The sequence below is a fragment of the Podarcis liolepis genome, assembly GCF_965112155.1.
Source record: "Podarcis liolepis genome assembly, chromosome: 4".
Lineage (NCBI taxonomy): Eukaryota > Metazoa > Chordata > Lepidosauria > Squamata > Lacertidae > Podarcis > Podarcis liolepis.
The window spans coordinates 29621082-29642455 of record NC_139558.1 but is presented as its reverse complement, the minus strand read 5'-3'; the positions used below and the strand labels follow the sequence as shown (position 1 = coordinate 29642455).

Below are 21374 nucleotides of genomic sequence, written 5' to 3'. Positions count from 1 at the left end.
GATGTGCTACCTACCCTGGGCATGTGAGTCATTGTCCACTCTAGGCCTCTGAATCATGCCATATATGCATGATTATTTCAGCAGCGTGGGTTGTTTCTTTTAGGAAGCCAGTTTTGGCTTTTCTCTAGTACTGCTTGAAATAATCTTGTGCCCACAGATATGTGTGTTTAAGTCACTGTAACTTCGGTGGAACTTTTAGTGTAAGTTTAGTGTAATTTCCTTGTGACTTTGAGGACACAGCAGATTCAGGATAGTAGGGACTTGCCGCTAAGATAAATTCTCACAGGCAGCAGCTTGTGAAGCGAAAGAAAGTCCTTTCCCGGAGCAATTGCAAAAGGGCATAAATTAAACCGGTTTGGCTTTTCCATGCTGTTGAAAATAGCTTTCTTCCACCCTTGCCTCTGTGTTACCATTTTAATCCTTTTTCGCTAGGCAGTTGTTGCTTACAATGACTTTTTCAAACAAACCACATGTCTACGTTTTTCATCTATTGCAAGAATGGTATTGTACTTTCTTGTGAATATTTTATAAAACTTGTCTTAGGTCTTGTCCTAAGTTGATTAGTAAGGAACAGAGCCCTACCCAACAGACAATTTTGGGTTTCCAAGGGCTCCTCCACTGCTGCCCTCTACTTTGGATTTACAGCTGAGTGTCCTTTTGACTTTCCTGCAATAATAATAATAATATAATAATAATTTATTATTTGTACCCCGCCCATCTGGCTGGGCTTCCCCAGCCACTCTGGGCGGCTTCCAAAAAAAATATTAAAATACTGTAATGCATCAACCATTAAAAGCTTCCCTAAACAGGGCTGCCTTCAGATGTCTTCTAAAAGTCTGGTAGTTGTTGTTCTCTTTGGCATCTGGTGGGAGGGCATTCCACAGGGAGGGTGCCACTACCGAGAAGGCCCTCTGCCTGGTTCCCTGTAACTTGGCTTCTCACAGTGAGGGAAATGCCAGAAGGCCCACGGTGCTGGACCTCAGTGTCCGGGTAGAACAATGGGGGTGGAGACGCGCCTTCAGATATACTGGACTGAGGCCGTTTAGGGCTTTAAAGGTCAGCACCAACACTTTGAATTGTGCTCGGAAACATACTGGGAGCCAGAGTAGGTCTTTCAAGACCGGTGTTATATGGTCTCGGCGGCTGCTCCCAGTCACCAGTCTAGCTGCCACATTCTGGATTAGTTGTAGTTTCCGGGTCACCTTCAAAGGTAGCCCCACGTAGAGCGCATAACCTTCCCAGGCCTCTCATCTGTCCTAGGAAGAATCGCTCCCCGTTTCACCCCAAACCTACCCCAAGGGGGGGCAGAATATTGTTCACATTAAACAAAATAGACCAGTCTTTCCCTCAAATTTACTCTTGGGGAGATGAGTAAACGTAGACCAACAAAGCAGCCTCTCTGCCCCTTCATACTGCAAACTTAAATCATTAGAACAATGCAAAAAGTCTCCCTTTGTTAGTGCAGGAGCATTTTGGATCAGGGATGAGAACCTGTGGCCACCTAGAAAATGTGGCGGGACTGCAACTCCCCCCAGCATGCCCAATGGTCAAGGATGATGGGAGATTAATTTGTTTCATCTCTACTGTGTTGTTCTTGCTTGTATATGTTAAACTTGTTTTTTTATAATTGTATATAAACTCTTTTTCTTACTTTTATTTTGTTTATGCAAATATTTATAAACTACTTTCATTTTAAAAAAATACAGCAAGGAGGTGTGTACTTCACATAAAATTGCACTAAGTGCAATAAAAATGGTCTGGTTATATTGCTGCCACCCTTCCTGGGACCTTAAAGTGGGCAAGATATCTTATAGATAGCTATTAATTTATAAATGTATCTTATCTGTCCCTGGCAAAGCTTGCATGCAGATCTATGCTAGAAAGAAAGCAAGTTTTAATGGGAGGAGGGAAATGGCAATCTTACATCTTCCCTCATTCCCTGGTACAGTGGTACCTTGGGTTAAGTACTTAATTTGTTCCGGAGGTCCATACTTAACCTGAAACTGTTCTTAACCTGAAGCACCACTTTAGCTAATGGGGCCTCCTGCTGCTGCCGCACCGCCGGAGCACGATTTCTGTTCTCATCCTGAAGCAAAGTGCCTAACCTGAAGCACTATTTCTGGGTTAGCGGAGTCTGTAACCTGAAGCGTATGTAACCTGAAGTGGTAACCCGAGGTACCACTGTATACAGAAATAGTAGTTCTGTGAGCGAGTGAATCTCTTAGTCTGTATTCCTACCTCCTTAAGCTGTCAGAGTTAAAATTAAGGTTGTCTAATACTAAACAACGTTATATTTATAAAAATAGCAGTAGAAATAGGGAAGGCCTCTGCTGGCCAGTTCCTAAATATACACATGGAATAAACCTGTATTCAAAGATGACCAACATGCAAGGTTTTATACAGGCTGGTGAGAATAAGAAAGGAAGCAAATCAGACTAATGTGTTGAATAACCAGAGGATACAGCATATACAATGTTGACACAGAAAGACAGTACATTAGGCACTCTATCAGCAGAGGGAGATGTTGCAAAACTGATTGCCTGATAGGTAACAGTATGAGCTTTTATTGCAAGTAAAAAAAACAAATACAAAACCTGGATGGGCTGGTGTCTGCATCTGTGTCCAGCCTTTATGCCAGGGGTCAGCAAAGCTTTTCAGCAGGGGGCTGATCCACTGTCCCTCAGACCTTTTTGGGGGGGCAGACTATATTGGGGGGGGATGAACGAATTCCTATGCCCCACAAATAACCCAGAGATGCATTTTAAATAAAAGGACACATTCTACTCATGTAAAAACACACTGATTCCCGTACCCAAGGCGATTGGGCCAGATCCGGCCCCTGGGCCTTAGCTTGCCTACCCATGCTTTATGCAGTGGTAAAATCCTATTCAGTTATAGTTCTAGCATAGAAGTCACATGGGAGAATTTATGTGCACTGCTTTATAAGGGAAGTAGAATTTCCAGTAGTCTTTTGGCAAACATGGGTTTTTGAACCACGCATGGGAGAGGAAGTCATATGAGAGGATGATTTGGGGTGGGGAAATGGTTCCGTTTCACCACACCCTACAGACATCTCTGCTCTAAATTCCCTTCTCTCACCACGCCCTGCTCTATATTTCTCTTTCCAAAAGAGACTGGGTTAAATAAAAAAAAACACCACACACGCTATGCCAGGGCATTATAACATATGTTAGAGTATAACATGCAGTTAGTCTGTTAGTCTACAACTGTAAGGAAGAAATACAGCAGCTTGAAATGAGAAATCTCCAATATGAGAACCAAATTTAGCTAATCTTTGTTTTAAAACCTTTTGCTGATTGTGTTTTCTGTTTTATTAGTAATTATCTATACTTGTGTTTGGACCATTCTGTCTATTTTTGCTTTTTAAAAATTTGATAATTGGAGAGTTTTATTATTAAGCAGTCTATAAATCTTTTTAAAAATAAATTCTTACGTTACGTGGAGGGAAAGTCCCTGTTTACAGCCAGGATAGTGTCCTAATACAGCAGTTGACATGCAAGGGTGGAAATATATCTCTATTGTGTATTCTCTAACTGTCCTGAATATGAGAGCCAGATAAGGACAAAAGCTTGGGTCTTTCAGATTAGGCTACGCTGGAACATACAGTCGTACCTTGGTTGTCAAACACCCTGGAACTCAGACGTCTTGGCTCCCGAACGATCGAAAACTGGAAGTGACTGTTCCGGTTTTCAAACATTCTTTTGGAAGCCGAACGCCTGACGGGGCTTCTGCAGCTTCCAGGAAGCTCCTGCAGCCAATCAGAAGCTTCGATTCGGAAGTCTAATGCTTTGTTAAGTCGAATGGACTTCCGGAACGGATTCTGTTTGACTTCCAAAGTATGACTGTACAATGAAAACAATGATAGGGTATTCTATAGTTACTGTTTTCACCCTGGGTGTTTTTTTGTTTTGTTTGTTTGTTTGTTTTGCCACACACCAATGCTGTCATCTCTAGAAATTTGGCTAATAGTAGAACAGTGGTACCTCAGGTTAAGAACTTAATTCGTTCTGGAGGTCCGCTCTTAACCTGAAACTGTTCTTAACCTGAGGTACCACTTTAGCTAATGGGGCCTACTGCCACCGCACGATTTCTGTTCTCATCCTGAAGCAAAGTTCTTAACCTGAGGTACTCTTTCTGGGTTAGTGGAGTCTGTAACCTGAAGCGTCTGTAACCTGAGGTACCACTGTAAAATAATTTCAACGGGACACATTTCTTCCTTCCCATACCCACCACATTTGACATATCTGAGCCCTTCCCAATGGTGATTTAATTTGGGTCAAATGTGAGATCGGACAATAGATGGAAGTTATTAGAGGCCTCTGGGCCAATCTTGGCTCCTGAGTTCTTTACCCAAGGTAACAAGAGGAGAGAAGGTGGACTAAGGTCTGTGTCAACTGGTCTTTCCAGTAGGCCACGTGGAGATGTAATCCTTGCCAGGTGTGGCACAAGAGGAGGAGAGAGTGGCAGTGGCACTTCAGTGGTGGTGGGGTGAAGCTGGGGGAGCCCTGGGTTGGTGGCTGCAGCCCCTCAGGATGCCACTGCCAACCTGTTCCTCCTCCAATCTCATCCTAGCAAACATGGTACTGCCAGGAGGGTGCTGTTGCCATTCTACTTCTCCCCTGCTTCTGCTTCTCCTTGCCTTGCTTTCTTAAAATGTATTCTAAGTTGTTGGGTTTTTTTTGGGGGGGGGGGAATTATTTTAAGTAATTTGACAATTCTGTTTCAGATTCATCCAGTATGAATCAATGAGCACCTATTTTACTACTGCAATTTCTTGTTTACATATGTATTACTTGTATATTTATAGTAACACCCCCCCCCCCATAGAAGGATTGTTCTAAAATGCGTCAGGCCTGAAATAAATCTTTGTTCAAGCACTGGGAGTTTCCTTCTCTTTTTCCCCTCCTACCTGCTTTCCTAGCTTTCTGGTAAAAAAAATATATTTATTGACCACTGCATCCTGCCAGTGCCTTTTATTAAAATTATATGCTGACGTGTGATCATACAATGTTTTCTATAAATAGGGAAGTAGCCTACACTGACTAGAATTTGTTTGCTGAATCACTATTGCCTTGGGCACAGCCAGGTGGTACAAGTCGTGTGCTTTGTTTTGTTTGTTTGTTTTGGCTTTCAGAGGGAGAGAAGTAACTCTGTTTTCTAGGTAAAATCTCTTGATCTTTGTTATAACAAATGAGTATTCGCTCCCACCTCTTCCCTGTATGGTAAACAAGCTGAAAGGCATGTTCTTCTTAAATTCATTAACTGCCTACCAACTCTTCGCATGTCACTCCCTTCTGCAGCTTAAGAGATGCAGAAATTACTCTGAGGATAAAGGTAAAGGGACCCCTGACCGTTAGGTCCAGTTGCGGACGACTCTGGGGTTGCGGAGCTCATCTTGCTTTACTGGCCGAGGGAGCCGGCGTACAGCTTCCTGGTCATGTGGCCAGTATGACGTAAGTCGCTTCTGGCGAACCAGAGCAGTGCACCCCAAAAGCAGAAGGACAAGTTTTTGGGTCACCTGGAGAAATTTCTAGATGGTGACAGGTGGGGGCATTATGTTTAGCAAAGGTGCTAGTGCTGGCTAAGCTAGTGTTTCTGGTCGTGTCCCCGTGTCTCATAACAAGAACCCAGCTGCTTTCACATCAGATTTGGTAGTTGGCGCTAAGCTAGCAAGTCTTTCCCTGAAGCCAAGGAAAGCAGTCTGTTCTGGATTATATTTCCTTCTGTTGAACATTGCCCTTCTCACCTGGATGCTAAACTTGCCGGCTGTTGCATCCTGTACACACCAGGCTGGCTGTAAAAAAACATTTGGGCTGGCTCTGAAAAGTTCTAGCTATACTTCTGTGTAGTGATTGAAATGTGCAGACGCGGATAGTGTGGTATCTATGCCTATCTATACATTTCAGGCACTAGGTGGAAGTTCACTGAAAGCTGACTAGTGAAAAGACAAGTTAAATATTACTGCCGTGTAAGTGTTGCCTGATGCCCAGAATTTCTCACAAATCGAGCAAGTGTTGATGATTTTCATCCAGGGCAAAGGAATCTTGATCTGTTCATCATGTTTATTTTGAAACTGCTTGACAAAGTGGTCAGTCGTTTTAGTGATTGTTTCGTATTGCTTTTAAATGTTTTTTGTTGCTGTGCATTCCCCTGATGTTTTGCGAGAGGGTGGTATATTCTGTAAACAAAATAAGGTAGCTGAACCACTACAAGTCTGCTAAAGATGGTTTGTACGAAATGCTCATTTACACAACCAGTAATTTTTATAATAACACCCTCACTTCAGTCTCTGACTTGTTTACACACTTAAGAGGTGGTGAATCCCCAGGCTGAAGTGAAATGAAAGTCAGCAAATCTCCCCCTATGTAATTAAGCGGCTATGGATCATTTCTCTATCATTTCAGAATATATGGCCATTTAAACAATAGCACAATCATCATCTTGTGGATATGCAGAGGTGGGCACAAGCAAAGAACTAGCTGGGACTATGAGCTAGAGAGCTTAAAAATAATGAGATTTCCTGTCTGTGTTTACAAGGATTGTTGGCTCAGGAGAACAACCCTGACTAAATAGCCTCAGGTCCCTAGTTTATATAAACAAACCAAGGGTTAAGAGGCTTATTCACCTACAGTTATGTGTTACAGGAAAGGAGAAGAAAACCTTTTGCAGAGAATGACAAAGCTGCAGAATTTAGACGTAAAGAGCAGCCTATTTATTCAGGGTTCTAAACTGAAGAACATATTGCAAAACGTACCTTGGAAGTAACTAAATCTTCCGTAAAGAGTGGTGATCCCTCTCCCCCTGCCGGCTCCTCGAGTGTGCATTTATGGCGTACATTATTTCATTGTTTTAGTTTTCCAAACCAGTCTTGCTGTATGATAAATAAATCTCCCATCAGTTGTAACTTCTGCCTGTGACTAGCTGACCTGCCCCACAAGTGAGAGACAGTCTTATGGTTTTCTGGCTGCTATTGAGATGCTACAGAAGAGAAGAGCCTATGAGAAGAGAAATCAAAGAGCAGGGGCCTAGAAAAGAAATTGGCTGGGGCCTGAGGAGGCAGCAGGCTAAGGCAGTGGCTTTCCACCAGTGTGCTATGGCACCCTGGGGTGCCTTGAATGATGGCCAGGTGTGCAACACTGGCCTCTGTCCCTCTTTCCTTCCCTCCCTCCTCTGATGCCCTCTTGCGTCTCTGCTTCCCGAAGGCTTCCATAGCTGTTCGTCGCAGCAGCCCTGGCTATAAGCTCCGTAGGCCAATGGTGCCTCTGGGAAGCACCTCTCTTTGGGGCAAGGGTGGTGTGCAGCTCAGAGACCAGGGGCGGAAGCAGCAGCTGCCCGGAGGACCCCCATGGGGAGTGGAAAGAAGAGGAGAGGAGGCGGAGGGAACACTCCACAAGGGAGGGTGTTCGAAAAAGGGTGAGAGGCCATTACTGCATATTGAATTTGTGGGGCGGGAACCCAAGATGCATGTAACTCAGCAATATTACTGCTACTGGTAGCGCGATACTATAGTACATATATACTAAGGAGTAAGTACAGTTGATTTCACTGAGGTGTACTATCAGAAGAGTACAGTGGTACCTCAGGTTACATACGCTTCAGGTTACAGACTCCGCTAACCCAGAAAGAGTACCTCGGGTTAAGAACTTTGCTTCAGGATGAGAGCAGAAATTGTGCTCCGGCAGTGCGGCAGCAGTGGGAGGCCCCATTAGCTAAAGTGGTGCTTCAGGTTAAGAACAGTTTCAGGTTAAGAACGGACCTCCGGAATGAATTAAGTACTTAACCCGAGGTACCACTGTATAGGATTGCACCCTAAGTCTCTCTCTCTCCGTGTGTGTGTGTGTGTGTGTGTGTGTGTGTGTGTGAGAGAGAGAGAGAGAGAGAGAGACATACATAGAATAGGAACTCCCCCCCCCCCCCCCGCGCGCGCGCAAGAAAAGCTACTAGCATTTCACTTATCTCTGATTGGGAAGTCCTTTCCCAGTTCCATTTAAGACTTCATAAATTTAGTTGTTAAAATAAAAAATGGGTGGAATGGCTTTAGGAACCGTACAAAATGTGTGGTGTTGTGGCAAAATGAGATTGTGCCATGTTGATTGTCATCCGGAGATTAGGCTTCAAAGAAGTTCATGCCTGGATCTGCTTGTGAATTCTTCTACAAGTGCATTGCAACCAGGATTTTGACCTTGGAAGAAGCCGTGCTAGATTGGGGCAGATATGGCTACACAAACATCTGCTGACCTCCCTTTGGCAGCCATTCATGCAAACAAGCTGTAGATTCACATCATGTACTTTGGAGCTAGCAAAATACGCTCTCATTTGCAGCAGAAAGGGTGTGTGGTAGCATTTCTCTTGTTTGGATTTTGCCTTATTAGTTTTAAATAGCGAACATGAACCACAAACGACTCTTATTTGAGCAAAACCTCTCTATTTCTCCCGTTACACCCACATCTTTCAAATGTTGCCCTAGTTTTCTCTTTAATAGATATCTCCTGTGCATTCATTTTCTTCCTATGACAGAAATGGCAATGCTGACACGTGTACCGATTATGTTCTTGTAAGAGTTAGTCCTGCTGATTTATTTAAGAACAAAACAAAACCCAACAGCCCTGCCACATGAATTGTTAACTGCGAGAGAGTACTAATTGCCTCTTAAAGACCGCTAATGAAAGATTTTAGGAAGCTGTTGCTTACTTATTTTTCACCTGCTGCATGTTGAGAGAGTTAGCTGAAGCTCTCCCACTTGAAAAATGGAATGTTGCATGTTTAGGCAAATATCAGGATCTTCCTCTCCCCCCCCCCCCCCAAATTTCTTATTCTCCAGATGTGCATTCTAAGTGAGGGCTGATTTGGAATTTGTCTCTACTTCTTAAAGTGGGTGTGAACATAATCCTGCCCCTTCCAAGCAGGTGTGCAAGGACACACACACTGTGTAGAAAATTTGTTCCTCAAGCACAGTGGGAGCCATGCTTGGGCAATACGTGGGTTTGTCAGCACACAGCAACTGGACGCACGACAAGCACCTCTCCGCATGTTCAGTGAATCAGCCCCACCACATGCAGTGTTCTTAGCAGAAGCGGATTCTTCATGGCTGGGTCCAAGAAGTCATAACCTACTTACTGGAAACTGAGAAAAGGGAAGGGTTGGGTGGTTTGAAGAGGCCCTTACAGTGGTGTCTCGCAAGACGAAATTAATCCGTTCCACGAGTCTCTTCGTCTAGCGGTTTTTTTGTCTTGCGAATCAACCCTATTAGCGGATTAGCACTATTAGCGGTTTCGCGGCTATTAGCGGTTTCGCGGCTATTAAAGGCTTAGCGGATTAGCGGCTAAAAGGCTATTAGCGGCTGAGCAGCTTAGAAAAAGGGGGGAAGCGGGGGGGGGGAATCGGAACACTCGCAAGACGTTTTCGTCTTGCAAAGCAAGCCCATAGGGAAAATTGTCTTGCGAAGCAGCTCAAAAACGGAAAACCCTTTCGTCTAGCGGGTTTTCCATCTTGCGAGGCATTCGTCTTGCGGGGCACCACTGTACAATGCATAGTGTCTTGGTTGCTGGTTATAGTGCTGCTATGTTCCACCTTTGGGTAAGCACACAAGGCCTCCTGTTTAACAAAGACAGTGGAGACCAGCAGTGATGCACTCCCAGTAGCTGTGAACCTGACCTCGTAATGAAAGGATCCAGTAAAAGGACCGTGCCTCATCTCTTTGCAAATTGTATAAAATATAATTCTTAAATGCATGTTTGTATCATGGGGTTGCATTCAATCTTCCATGAGCTTAAAGATTTCTGCTTGTGCAATGGGAACATAGGGGAGGAGAGGGGGGAACTCCCATCATGCAAGCATTTACCAAGAATAAGGCTGCAATCATAGCTCCACTTACCTGGGAGCTGGGTAAAGGTAAAGGGACCCCTGACCATTAGGTCCAGTCGTGGCTGACTCTGGGGTTGCGGCGCTCATCTCACTCTATTGGCTGAGGGAGCCGGCGTACATGTGGCCAGCATGACTAAGCCACTTCTGGCGGACCAGAGCAGTGCAAGGAAACACCGTTTACCTTCCCGCCTGAGCGGTACCTATTTATCTACTTGCACTTTGACGTGCTTTCGAACTGCTAGGTTGGCAGGAGCAGGGACCGAGCAATGGGAGCTCACCCTGTCTCAGGGATTCGAACCTCTGACCTTCGACAAGCCCTAGGCTCTGTGGTTTAACCCACAGCGCCACCCGCGTCCCTTACCTGGGATTTACTCTTATTTAATTCAGTAGGATTTCTAAATGGGCATAGTTGGAATTATTCTGGATCAATTCCTGTTAACCTGGATTGCTGAATTAAACCTCCATGTTCAGCCACTGTGTATCTCTTGCGAACCAGTTGGGTAGCTATTGGTGATGGCTACTAGTAGTTATGGTGGCTACGCTCTGCCTCTGTGGTGGGAGGCAGTAGTACTTCTCAGCACCCACTGCTGGAAACTGCAAGAGGGGAGAATGCTCTTGTGTCTTGATTCTGCTTGTTCATTTCCCCTAGGCACCTTGGTTGGCTACTGTGAGAACAGGACTGGGTGGGCCAGTGGTCAGTTCCAGCAGACTCTTCTTGTGTTCATGTGAAAAAGTGGAGGGGGCAGTTGCTGTTGTGCCTTGTCCGTGGGCTTCCTAGAAACAGCTAACTGGCCACTGGAAGGAAACCTGATCCCGAATTAGACAGAACTTTGCTTTGATTCCACAGGACTACTGTTCTGTTCTTAATGCTATTCTTCATGGGATGTTCTTCACAAAGCATATGAGCATTACGGATACAGTTGTCTTATTATCATTTAGTACAATCACAGTGGTACCTCTGGTTAAGAACTTAATTCGTTCTGGAGGTCTGTTCTTAACCTGAAACTGTTCTTAACCTGAAGCACCACTTTAGCTAATGGGGCCTGCTGCGCCGCTGCTGCACAATTTCTGTTCTCATCCTGAAGCAAAGTTCTTAACCCGAGGTAATATTTCTGGGTTAGTGGAGTCTGTAACCTGAAGCGTATGTAACCTGAAGCGTATGTAACCCGAGGTACCACTGTATCTCCTTGGAGCTCAAGGTGGTTACGTGATTCTCCCTCTCATAGTTTTATCTTCACAACAACCCGTGAGGTTGGTTAGGCGGAGAAAGAGAGAGAGCTACTGGCCCAAGATCACCCAGCTGAGCTTCATAGCCGAGTGGGGTCTTGAACTCTGCTCTCCCAGGTCCTCGTCCAACAGCCTTCCCACTACATCACACTGGCTCTCAACTAAGATACTTTTAAACAAAAACCTCCGGTCAACATAAATGTAAAAGATCAACCATCACAGACACGTTTTCTTTGTGTTATATATGTGTTCATTTTGTTGTTTCTTCTCCTCATTTTAATTCCTGTGGGTGATATGATATGTGATCGTTTTTTGTTTGTTTGTTATAATGCGAATCATTTTATTATGCCTAATGCAAATCACACTAGGCTTTTATCACAAGGTTAAATGAGGCATGCATGACTTAGAAATCTCCGGTTTGCCAGCTTCCTCTTTTGCAGGAAAGCCTTTTATATACCCTCCTTGTTTCCCTAGTTTCCAGTGGACCTTGTCCCAAAGCACATTGGAAGGGTGATGAGTGATGAATGACGTAGCCTTTAGTGCTTGCAACCTGGACAGAAAAATACTCACAATTTTGGACTTTTCTATTTTTGCTCATGAACTTAAGTCCTCCTACAGCATTGTGTTTCAAAGTTAAGGGAAACTTTTGTGTATTTTTCCTGTTTTACTGTCTTTCACTACATTTCATTTTTTTAGATATATATAAAACCACCTTAAACACCAAATTAATTCTCAGGTAGAAAGCCACAGGCCTTCCTTCCCTCATCAATGAAGTGCTAATAGGTTTTGCTTTTGTTAGACTTCATGGTGGTGTAACCGTTTAGCTGGTCCTTAGCTGAAGATTTTCAGCTTCTTGAAACTGGCAGGAAGAGGTTTCTTGTTGTTTGTGGCAGTTTTGTTGCACAGTGAGTGGTTCCATTTGCTTCTGGGCGCAGAAACAGCTGAAGCCCTGGCTTCTCAGAAGCATCCCTTAGGTAGGAGGCTTAACTCGCTAAAGGAAACACAGTGTCGTCCGTTCTGGAGGGTGTGTACCTATGTGAAACAGGAAGCAGAGCAGCAAACTGCCTGTGAGGAGAGAGACTTGCAATTCTGATCAGCGCAGGTGTGCAGTCTCTCTGAGAGAGACGTCTTCCCTCGGAGCATCTTGGCAGTTGTGCTGTTCAACAGGAGCGCTTGTGTGCTCTGGGAGGGGAGCAACTGTTGTGGGTAGAACAAAAATGACTGCGTTACAGCTGAAAGAATTATCGCATTCAGGTCTGTACAGGAGGCGAAGGGACCGTCCAGATAGCCTGGGTCTTCAAGGGTTACCTGAGCAGAAGCTGAGGTGAGTGGTGGTGAGGAAATTAATGGTTAACTTGAGACAGCTCTGGGTGTCTTTTGAGTTTAACACTGACGCCTGACAGAATCAGTTGCAGAAGCAGAATGCAGGGTGGTGGAATTGTAATAACGCTAATTATAAAATGTGCCCAATTGGAAATAGTCCAGAGTTGCCAGGATAATCTAGGAGGAGTTGAGAGGAAGCAGCTGTTTTCCATTTACTTCATTTCTCAGTTTGACTTACTATCCTAAATGCTGTAGTAGCACAAATGGTGACCGTAAGAAGTGTCAATAATTCCCCTTCCCCAATATTTTTGATCACTGCTTAATTTCCCCCAGAACTAACCAATCTCCAGATTAAAACCTTAAAAATAAGTTTTCGTTTCCAGCGCATTTGCATTCAAAGAGAACCCCATTGCTTTATAGGAGTCCTGGGCTGTTCTATTGGGTTTTTCTTTTCATTAAAAAAAAAAAAGTTGTGATGTGAGACTTGTCAGATCTTGATTTACTCCCCACCCCCCATAGATTTCTACTTATTATTATTGAAATGCCTTGCAACAAAAGAATGCAGTAGAACCACTTTATATGACCTTACGAAGGGAAAGTAACCAAAGAAAAATCTTAAACATTAATGACACTGGTTAGTTTCCAAAAGTTGAGCTCCTTTTAAAATATTGATTTTATAAAAGTGCAGGTCAGTAGAAGATTTTGTGTTGCTTTTCAAAAAAAAAGGAATGAATGGTGTAATGATAATAGTGATTAATGTAGATCTGGTAACGAATAACTTGCTGTGAAAAATTGCATTTTTGTACGGAACTGTTAAAAAAAAATCCCTGAGCAAATGTCAAAAGTGTTAGTGAAGGGGAAGAGTTTCCTGTCATGCTATGACTAGTGAATGACTACCTGTTTTAACATAACAATGTAAACCTCCTGTGGAACTCTGGGCTGCTTGCTAGCTGGTGCTGATGGATAAGAATCTCAGAAATAAGAGAGCAGAAATAAGCATGAGCTTCTGCCTGCCCCTGGGCAACTGGATCTCTGGGCAGATCTTTGGATTATCTGTAGTAGATGGGCAAGGACTTCTCACTTCAATTGTTTAACAATAGCACCAGCAAAATGTCTCTTCTCCCTGAAAGTGGGGTAGTAGTAGACCAGGAGCATATTTTTGTTTGTAAGGACTGTGAGCTGTGTTCAGTTCTGATTTTCAGAAACTTGATTCCTGGCTCAGAGTACTTAAAATTCATAAGTGTGTATCTTTTTGGCAGCAGAGCCTGGCTTTCAGTTAAAAAAGAAACCAAGGAGAAATCTTGCGAGCCTCTGCTCTGGAACAGTCAACACCCTTTGAAAACAAAGCATACTCTCTATGAAAAAAGGGCCCCTGCCAATTCAGATAAAGGGTAGAAAAGAACAGTTTGCTACCAGTGAAGTCTTGCTCTGTATTCTTCATAATTCCTGGTTTGCTCAAGAAGTGGGCAATAGTCATTTCCTCTGTTAAAGCAATGGACCTCACCTGTTAACTTAATGGTCCATTGGCCCAGTGTTGTTGCTGAAATTTTGTTAGAACAGTGACCAAAATCCCTGATCCCTTCAAGCTTTTATAGCTAACCTCTAAAGAAATTACCATGAGACCGTTTTGCTTTCCTATTCCTGATAATACCATCCTAATGTCATGCCGGGACGCGGGTGGCGCTGTGGGTTAAACCACAGAGCCTAGGACTTGCTGATCAGAAGGTTGGCGGTTTGAACCCCCGCGACGGGGTGAGCTCCCGTTGCTCGGTCCCTGCTCCTGCCAACCTAGCAGTTCAAAAGCACGTCAAACTACAAGTAAATAAATAGGTACCACTCCAGCAGGAAGGTGAACAGCATTTCCGTGCGCTGCTCTGATTCGCCAGAAGCGGCTTAGTCATGTTGGCCACGTGACCCGGAAGCTGTACACCGGCTCCCTCGGCCAATAAAGCGAGATGAGCGCCGCAACCCCAGAGTCAGCCACGACTGGACCTAATGGTCAGGGGTCCCCTTTAATGTCATGCCATCCTTTGGGGGGGAAATGCAGCTCAGGACTTTTATATGTTTACAGCCAGCATAATGCAGTTGTCAAGAGTGCTGCACCAATGAGAATTCAAATTGCCGCTCAGCTGTGAAGCTCACGAAGTGACTTTGAGGCCATCACTCCTTTTCAGCCTACTCAACCTACCCTTTCTTTAGGAGTATTAGGATAAAACTGTGCTGCCCCAAGTTCTTTAGTGGGACATGGGATTAAAAAAAAAAAGGAACTACTTAAATCTGGGGCCGCCAAGACATGTCACCCCCAAGGTATGTGTGCGCCCACAGAAGCTTTCCCCTGATGCACGCAGGTTCCCTTCTCCCTGCTGAAATCAAGGCTTGGAAGAAAGATGTCATTGGAGCCAATAGAACAGGTTGCGGTGTCTGCTTTGTTACAGTGGTTGGGGGTGCCCATGACAGCTTCTCTAGCTTGAAAATGTGCCAACAGGCAGGTGACCCCTGGCATCAATAAAGAAAACGTGTAGAAGGTGAGCGAAAATCAAACTATAATTTTTGACTAATTCTCAGTTGCTGATGATATTTAAGAGTTCCCATTCCTGGTGCATCTCGGAAGTCGTCTCTAGTCATATTGGCAAGATTTTTATTACTTTGGGACTGCCTTTCCAAGTTCTCTTCGCTTTGCATTATAGGTAAAATGTCAAAGAAAGTTGAAAGTCAGTACTGGACGAGGTATTCGCCTTACCCTTTCCACTGCTTAAAGGTCTAAGTTCAGTTTCTAATCCAGATAGCCTGTGTGCTTTCAGATTTCTTACACCCTTGTTCATAAAGAGATTTGTTTGGACCTAGGTCTTGTTGGGTAAAATGCTTTCCAAATAAGACTGGGGCTTCAATCCTGCGCAGACTCTGCTTTGAGTAAGGTAGGACTTACATGGGATTGCTCTGCACAAGAGTTTTGGATTGCAGTTTTGCAAGCTGATACTGTTGGAAAAACGCCCCCCAGGAAGGCTGCCTCCTTCCCCAGAAGGAGCTGCTATCTCGCAGCTGGTGGGAACTCAAATCCCAAAAGATACTACATATCTGTGTTCAAAGAGTGGGGAAGAAACCTATAACTAGCAGGCTGAGCAACTTCCTGAGAAGTTAAAGGCTCAGTTCCAAACATCTCCAGGTAAAAAGCATGGCTCTGTTGGATCAATCCATCAACCTCTGATGGATGATTTAAAACAGGGTTCAGCAACCTTATTCAGCTGTGGGCCGATCCACTATGCCTCAGACCATGTGGTGGGCTGGACTATAATTTGGGGGAAAAAATGAACAAATTCCTATACCCCACAAATACCCCAGAGATGCATTTTAAATAAAAGGAACACATTCAACTCATGTAAAAACACGCTGATTCCCGGACTGTCCACGGGCCGGATTGAGAAGGCAATTGGGCCGCATCTGGCCCCCAGGCCTTAGGTTGCCTACCCCTGATTTAGAAGGAAGAGCTTCAAGGGATGGATTTGGGGCATCATTATAGGAATGCCACTTATTTAATTTAGGCTGCTTTTTAAAAAAATGCTGTTGGGGGTGCCATTGACATGAGGCAACTATCTCTCTTAAGCTAAAAGATCTTCAAGATGATGCTTCATAGATGACAGCTGTCAAAATGTCCCCACCCATCTCCAGCCAGCATACATTCTGCAGTCATTCTGGCTTTGTCCAGAAACCTTTTGAGCAGCTGTGCATTGCAGTGGGGGGTCTATGTAGCTCGGTAGTGCCAACAGGGACAGCTGCTTTGGTACATCATCCCATGCCTTGTTTCTGCACTTCCAGGCAGCGCTTGGAAGTCACCATCTCTGCACCCTAGGCGCTTGGAAGTAACAGTCTCTAGAATGGATCTGTTGGTGCATCGTCCTCAAACGCTTCAGTTTCAAAGTAGTCTCACTAATGGCTTTGGGCCTGGGTTTCAGTAAATCGCTGGTTTTGTTCAGATTCTTTTTTTTTTTTTTAAAGAAAGCTTTAATGAGATCTTTAATATTACATATTTCCTCTTATCTAATAAGAAGAACTCCTGTACCTCCCCTTCTGACATACATTTATGGCACAACATGAAGGCATTAGATCTCATTTCCCGCCCCCCTCAATAATGTTGCTGCGCTGCAAATTGAATGATCCCTTTTTGAAGTTCCAATACGAGTTGCCACTAGCTCTGGAGTTCAAAGTTAAGACAGTTTTAATGTAGCTTCACCCTGTTATTATTCTTTGAATTATAGCAGTGCCTTCGGGGCCCCAGCCTAGGCGCCTCCATTTTAGATTGTATATGTTCGAAAAAGATTCTGCGTAGATAGTTACTACTGTTGTGGATTTTTCTTCCTCTCCATTTCGGGGGTGGGGTGGGGGTGGCGTGGAATAATTGCCACCTCTTATTATATTCAGAAACTATTACTCACATTTTGTCGAACTGTGATATTGCATAAGATGCGGGATATTTCCATTGCTCAAAGCTTTGAATATCTTCAGCACGGCACACCCTGCCCTCTCTCTCCCATTGCCCTCGCCTTTACCCTTAACGCTTTTTTTTGGCCTGCGTGTTGCTTAATCATCCTTCAAGAAATGCCTTTTGATTTACTCACTAGCCCTAGAGTGCAGAATTACTGGATGGGAATGTGCAGCAGGCATTGCAAACTCTGGCTACGGGCGCTGCTGTGTACCAGCAACAGATTCTCTGGCTTGTGTTTTGTTTGGCCACGCTTAATGGGGGGAAGTAAGCAGGCAATAACTCACTTTTTTTATTGCAGATGTGAGAGCATATAAGTAAATGTGTGGCAATAACCATTTGATTGGAACCTGCTTATCTCTTCTGTTACATCTGGCTAGTACATTCCATGCGGAGAGCAAAGAGTGACAGGTAGATCAAGCCAAAGACAACTTTTCAGTACAGGGTAGGAATAAGTACATACATACCTGCCTGGCAACGACTTACATAATTGTTCGAGTCTTGCCCCCCATAGAAGCAACTCTGTGCCAAATTCTGGTTTTGAGTTCTATATATCAAAGACAACATCTCACTGGCAGGAGCTCAACATATTTAGACCAGCACTGCTAATTTTTTTCGAAAGGAAATAAGGGTTTGCCCATTAACATCTCTCTGCATCTTTATCTTGTCCCCATCCCTCCCAGTGAACAAGTCTCTTGCTGTTCCCACTGTCCTTGAAAGAGTTTAACCTGTTATCTGTCATCTGTATCTGATAAGAATAGTTCTCAACCGGCCTTTTTACATCTTGTTCCTGTAAACAGTTGAGTTTCCCCATTTATTTCAGCCAGATCAATGGGGCATCGCCGATCATGCTCTCATTTCAGTAGTTGACATGATGTTAAAAGTACAGTGGTACAGTGGTGCCCCGCAAGACGAATGCCTCGCAAGACGAAAAACTCGCTAGACGAAAGGGTTTTTTGTTTTTTGAGCTGCTTCGCAAGACGAATTTCCCTATGGGCTTGCTTCGCAAGACGAAAACGTCTTGCAAGTTTGTTTCCTTTTTCTTAACACTGTTAATACAGTTGCGACTTGACTTCGAGGAGCAACTCATAGAACGTGGTGTGGTAGCCTTTTTTGAGGTTTTTAAAGACTTTGGTGATTTTTGAAGCTTTTCCAAAACTTTCCCGACACCGTGCTTCGCAAGACGAAAAATTCGCAAGACGAAAAAACTCGCGGAACGAATTAATTTCATCTTGCGAGGCACCACTGTACCTCGGGTTAAGTACTTACCGTATTTTTCGCTCTATAACACGCACCCGACCATAACACACACATAGTTTTTAGAGGAGGAAAATCCGTAGGCATGCCACCCGTAGGCATTCCCTCCATAACACGCACAGACATTTCCCCTTACTTTTTAGGAGGAAAAAAGTGAGTGTTATGGTGCAAAAAAATACGGTAATTCGTTCCGGAGGTCCGTTCTTAACCTGAAGCAAAACAACAAAAGTCTTGCAGTGCAATACATGCTAACTGGTTTGTTTTGGCACAAATTTCTGCATTTATCTGATGCCTTGGATTAGTTTTCAGGAGTTTTTGCCATAATGCATTTGTTGGACTTTATAAAGTGCTGCAAAACTCTTAACATGGGCACTGTGTCTCAGAAAAGAGTCTTCAACCGTCCATTCTCCTAAGACTACTTTTTAATGACGAAGCCTTTCAAATCTAATTTTACCTGCAGGGTTGGACAATTTTTATTTTTTGAAGAAAGGAAAAGTCTAAAATTGCAATAAGATGGAAGTGGTGCTCTGCTCCCTGTCTCCGTGTCATTAAAAATGTGCTAAATTCAGATAAATGACAGTCTTTAATCCTGTTAATATAAATGTGAACCTCTTTGTTTACTTGAGAATGGAACTCTGTGGGACTGACATGCGGCCTAGCACAGAAATCCACACCAGTTCTGCCACCTTAGCTGAAGGTCAGTCTTCAGTGTGGTATCTGTGATGGAGTCGTTACTATAATAAGAATGTAGTTTCGAGCCAGAAAGTCTGCTGTTGACAGTTACCCTAACCGTATAAGGAACTTCATGAACATACGAGAAGTCTTTCGTGGCAGTCTGGATGTTTGGTTTGGTCTGGTCAGGGTATTAATTATAGCTACTGCTCGGCTCATTGTCTTAACGTAATAATGAAAAGTTAATATAGTCAGCTGAAGCAGAGTCACTTCTACAGTTTCTTCATGTTTATGAACAAACCATTATTACAGCAAGTGTGGGAAGTATATTTAGATGTGAGGAACATTTGGCCCTCTAGTTATGGCTGAACTACAACTCCCATGTTCCCTGGCCATTGGCCTTTATGGCTGGGGCTGATAATAATAATAATAATAATAAATTTTATTTATATCCCGCCCTCCCCAGCCGAAGCCGGGCTCAGGGCGGCTAACAACAATCAAAATAGTTCAACATTCTAAAACATTCATTATAAAATTAATTAAATCAAATTAAAATCAAATTAATGGCAACCATCAAGCAAAATTTTGTGCAGATTGCCAGAGGAGGGGGTCAGGCTGCGCCCTGACAGAAGGCCTGGTGGAACAGCTCTGTCTTGCAGGCCCTGCGGAAGGATGTCAGGTCCTGCAGGGCCCTAGTCTCTTGTGACAGAGCGTTCCACCAGATTGGAGCTGCAGCCGAGAAGGCCCTGGCTCTAGTTGAGGCCAGCCTAACCTCTCTGAGGCCTGGGATCTTTAGGGTGTTTTTATTTGCAGACCGTAAATTTCTCTGTGGGACATACCAGGAGAGGCGGTCCCGTAGGTACAAGGGTCCTAGGCCGTATAGGGCTTTAAAGGTTAAAACCAGCACCTTAAACCTGATCCTGTACTCCACCGTGAGCCAGTGCAGCTGGTACAGCACCGGATGGATATGATCTCGCAGCGAAGACCCCGTAAGGAGTCTCGCCGCGGCATTCTGCACCCGCTGGAGTTTCTGGGTCAGTCTCAAGGGCAGCCCCACGTAGAGCGAGTTACAATAATCCAGTCTGGAGGTGACCGTCGCATGGATCACAGTGGCTAGGTCAGGGCGAGAGAGATAAGGAGCCAACTGCTTAGCTTGGCGGAGATGAAAAAATGCCGCCTTTGTTATAGCTGTAATCTGCGCCTCCATAGAGAGGGAGGTATCGAAGATTACACCCAAACTCTTCACGGACGATGCTGGCACTAATTGCACCCCCGCAAGAGACGGGAGTTGCCCCCTCAATCCCATATCGCTCCGTCCCAGCCAGAGGACCTCTGTCTTCGAAGGGTTTAACTTCAACCGGCTCCCACGTAACCATCCAGCCACAGCTTCCAGACATCTGGTCAGTGTATCTGGGGCCGAGTCAGGATGGCCATCCATCAACAGATAGAGTTGGGTGTCATCGGCATACTGATGGCAACCCAGCCCAAAACTCCGGACAAGCTGGGCGAGGGGGCGCATAAAGATGTTAAAAAGCATTGGGGAGAGAATCGCACCCTGAGGCACTACACACACCAAGGAGTGGCGCGATGACAATTCCCCCCCAAGCGCCACCCTCTGTCCCCGACCGGAGAGAAACGAGCGCAGCCATTGAAGGACTGTGCCCTGGATCCCCATGTCGGCAAGGCGGCGGTCCAGGAGTTCGTGATCGACCATGTCGAAAGCTGCTGACAGGTCTAGAAGAATCAGCAGCCCCGACCCGCCTCGATCTAGCTGCCTGCGGAGATAATCTGTTAGGGCGACCAGAGCCGTTTCAGTCCCATGACCAGCGCGGAAGCCGGACTGGAATGGATCGAGAGCAGATGTTTCATCCAGAAACCTACCAAGCTGTTCAGCAACCGCTCTCTCAATCACCTTGCCCAGGAATGGAAGATTCGAAACCGGGCGGTAATTGGATAGATCTAAAGGATCTAATGATGTTTTCTTTAAGAGCAGACGCACCACTGCCTCCTTCAGTTCCCCTGGGAATATCCCAGTGCCAAGGGACAAATTGATGATATCACCCAGGGGGGCCCGCACCTCGTCTGGACACGCTCTAATCAGCCAGGACGGGCACAGGTCAAGAGGACACGTGGTGGGCTTTCCAGCTTGGAGGAGTCTGTCCACATCGGCTGGGGATATCCGGTCAAAGTGGTCCAATACTGGACCCGAGGACAGTCGAGGGGCCTCCAGTTCCTTCATTGTATCCAAATTGGCAGGGAGGTCATGGCGGAGCAACAGGACCTTCTCCGCAAACGAGCTCGCAAATGCCTCGCAGCTGTGTGTCGAATTGTTATTTAAATTTGGCTGTCCTTCGAGGGACGCTAAAGACCTAATTATACTAAATAATTGCGCCGGGCGAGAGCTAGCGGAGGCAATGGAGGCCGAGAAGTAGGACTTCTTAGCGGCCTTCACTGCCATCTCGTAGGTTTTCATAAAAACCCTATAAGATGTTCTTGAAGCTCCGTCACGGGCACCCTGCCATACTCGCTCTAG

The 21374-nt window shown here is 44.8% G+C and overlaps 1 protein-coding gene across 6 annotated transcripts in view; it reads left to right on the top strand.

Annotated features, from left to right (window-relative positions):
- The window catches only part of LIMS1 (LIM zinc finger domain containing 1), a 78642-nt gene that overhangs the window by 30755 nt on the left and 26513 nt on the right, over positions 1 to 21374 (top strand). For 2 of the 6 annotated variants that reach the window (XR_014525733.1, XM_083501565.1), the window contains exon 1: positions 11617 to 12436. The exons of the other annotated variants lie outside the window; for them this stretch is intronic. Coding sequence is in view for 1 of the 2 variants with exons in the window: in XM_083501565.1 (XP_083357691.1) it covers positions 12330 to 12436 (107 nt within the window). In the remaining variant the exon portion in view is untranslated. Of the gene's footprint in view, positions 1 to 11616; positions 12437 to 21374 lie in introns of those variants that run through there. 6 annotated transcript variants of the gene reach the window in all.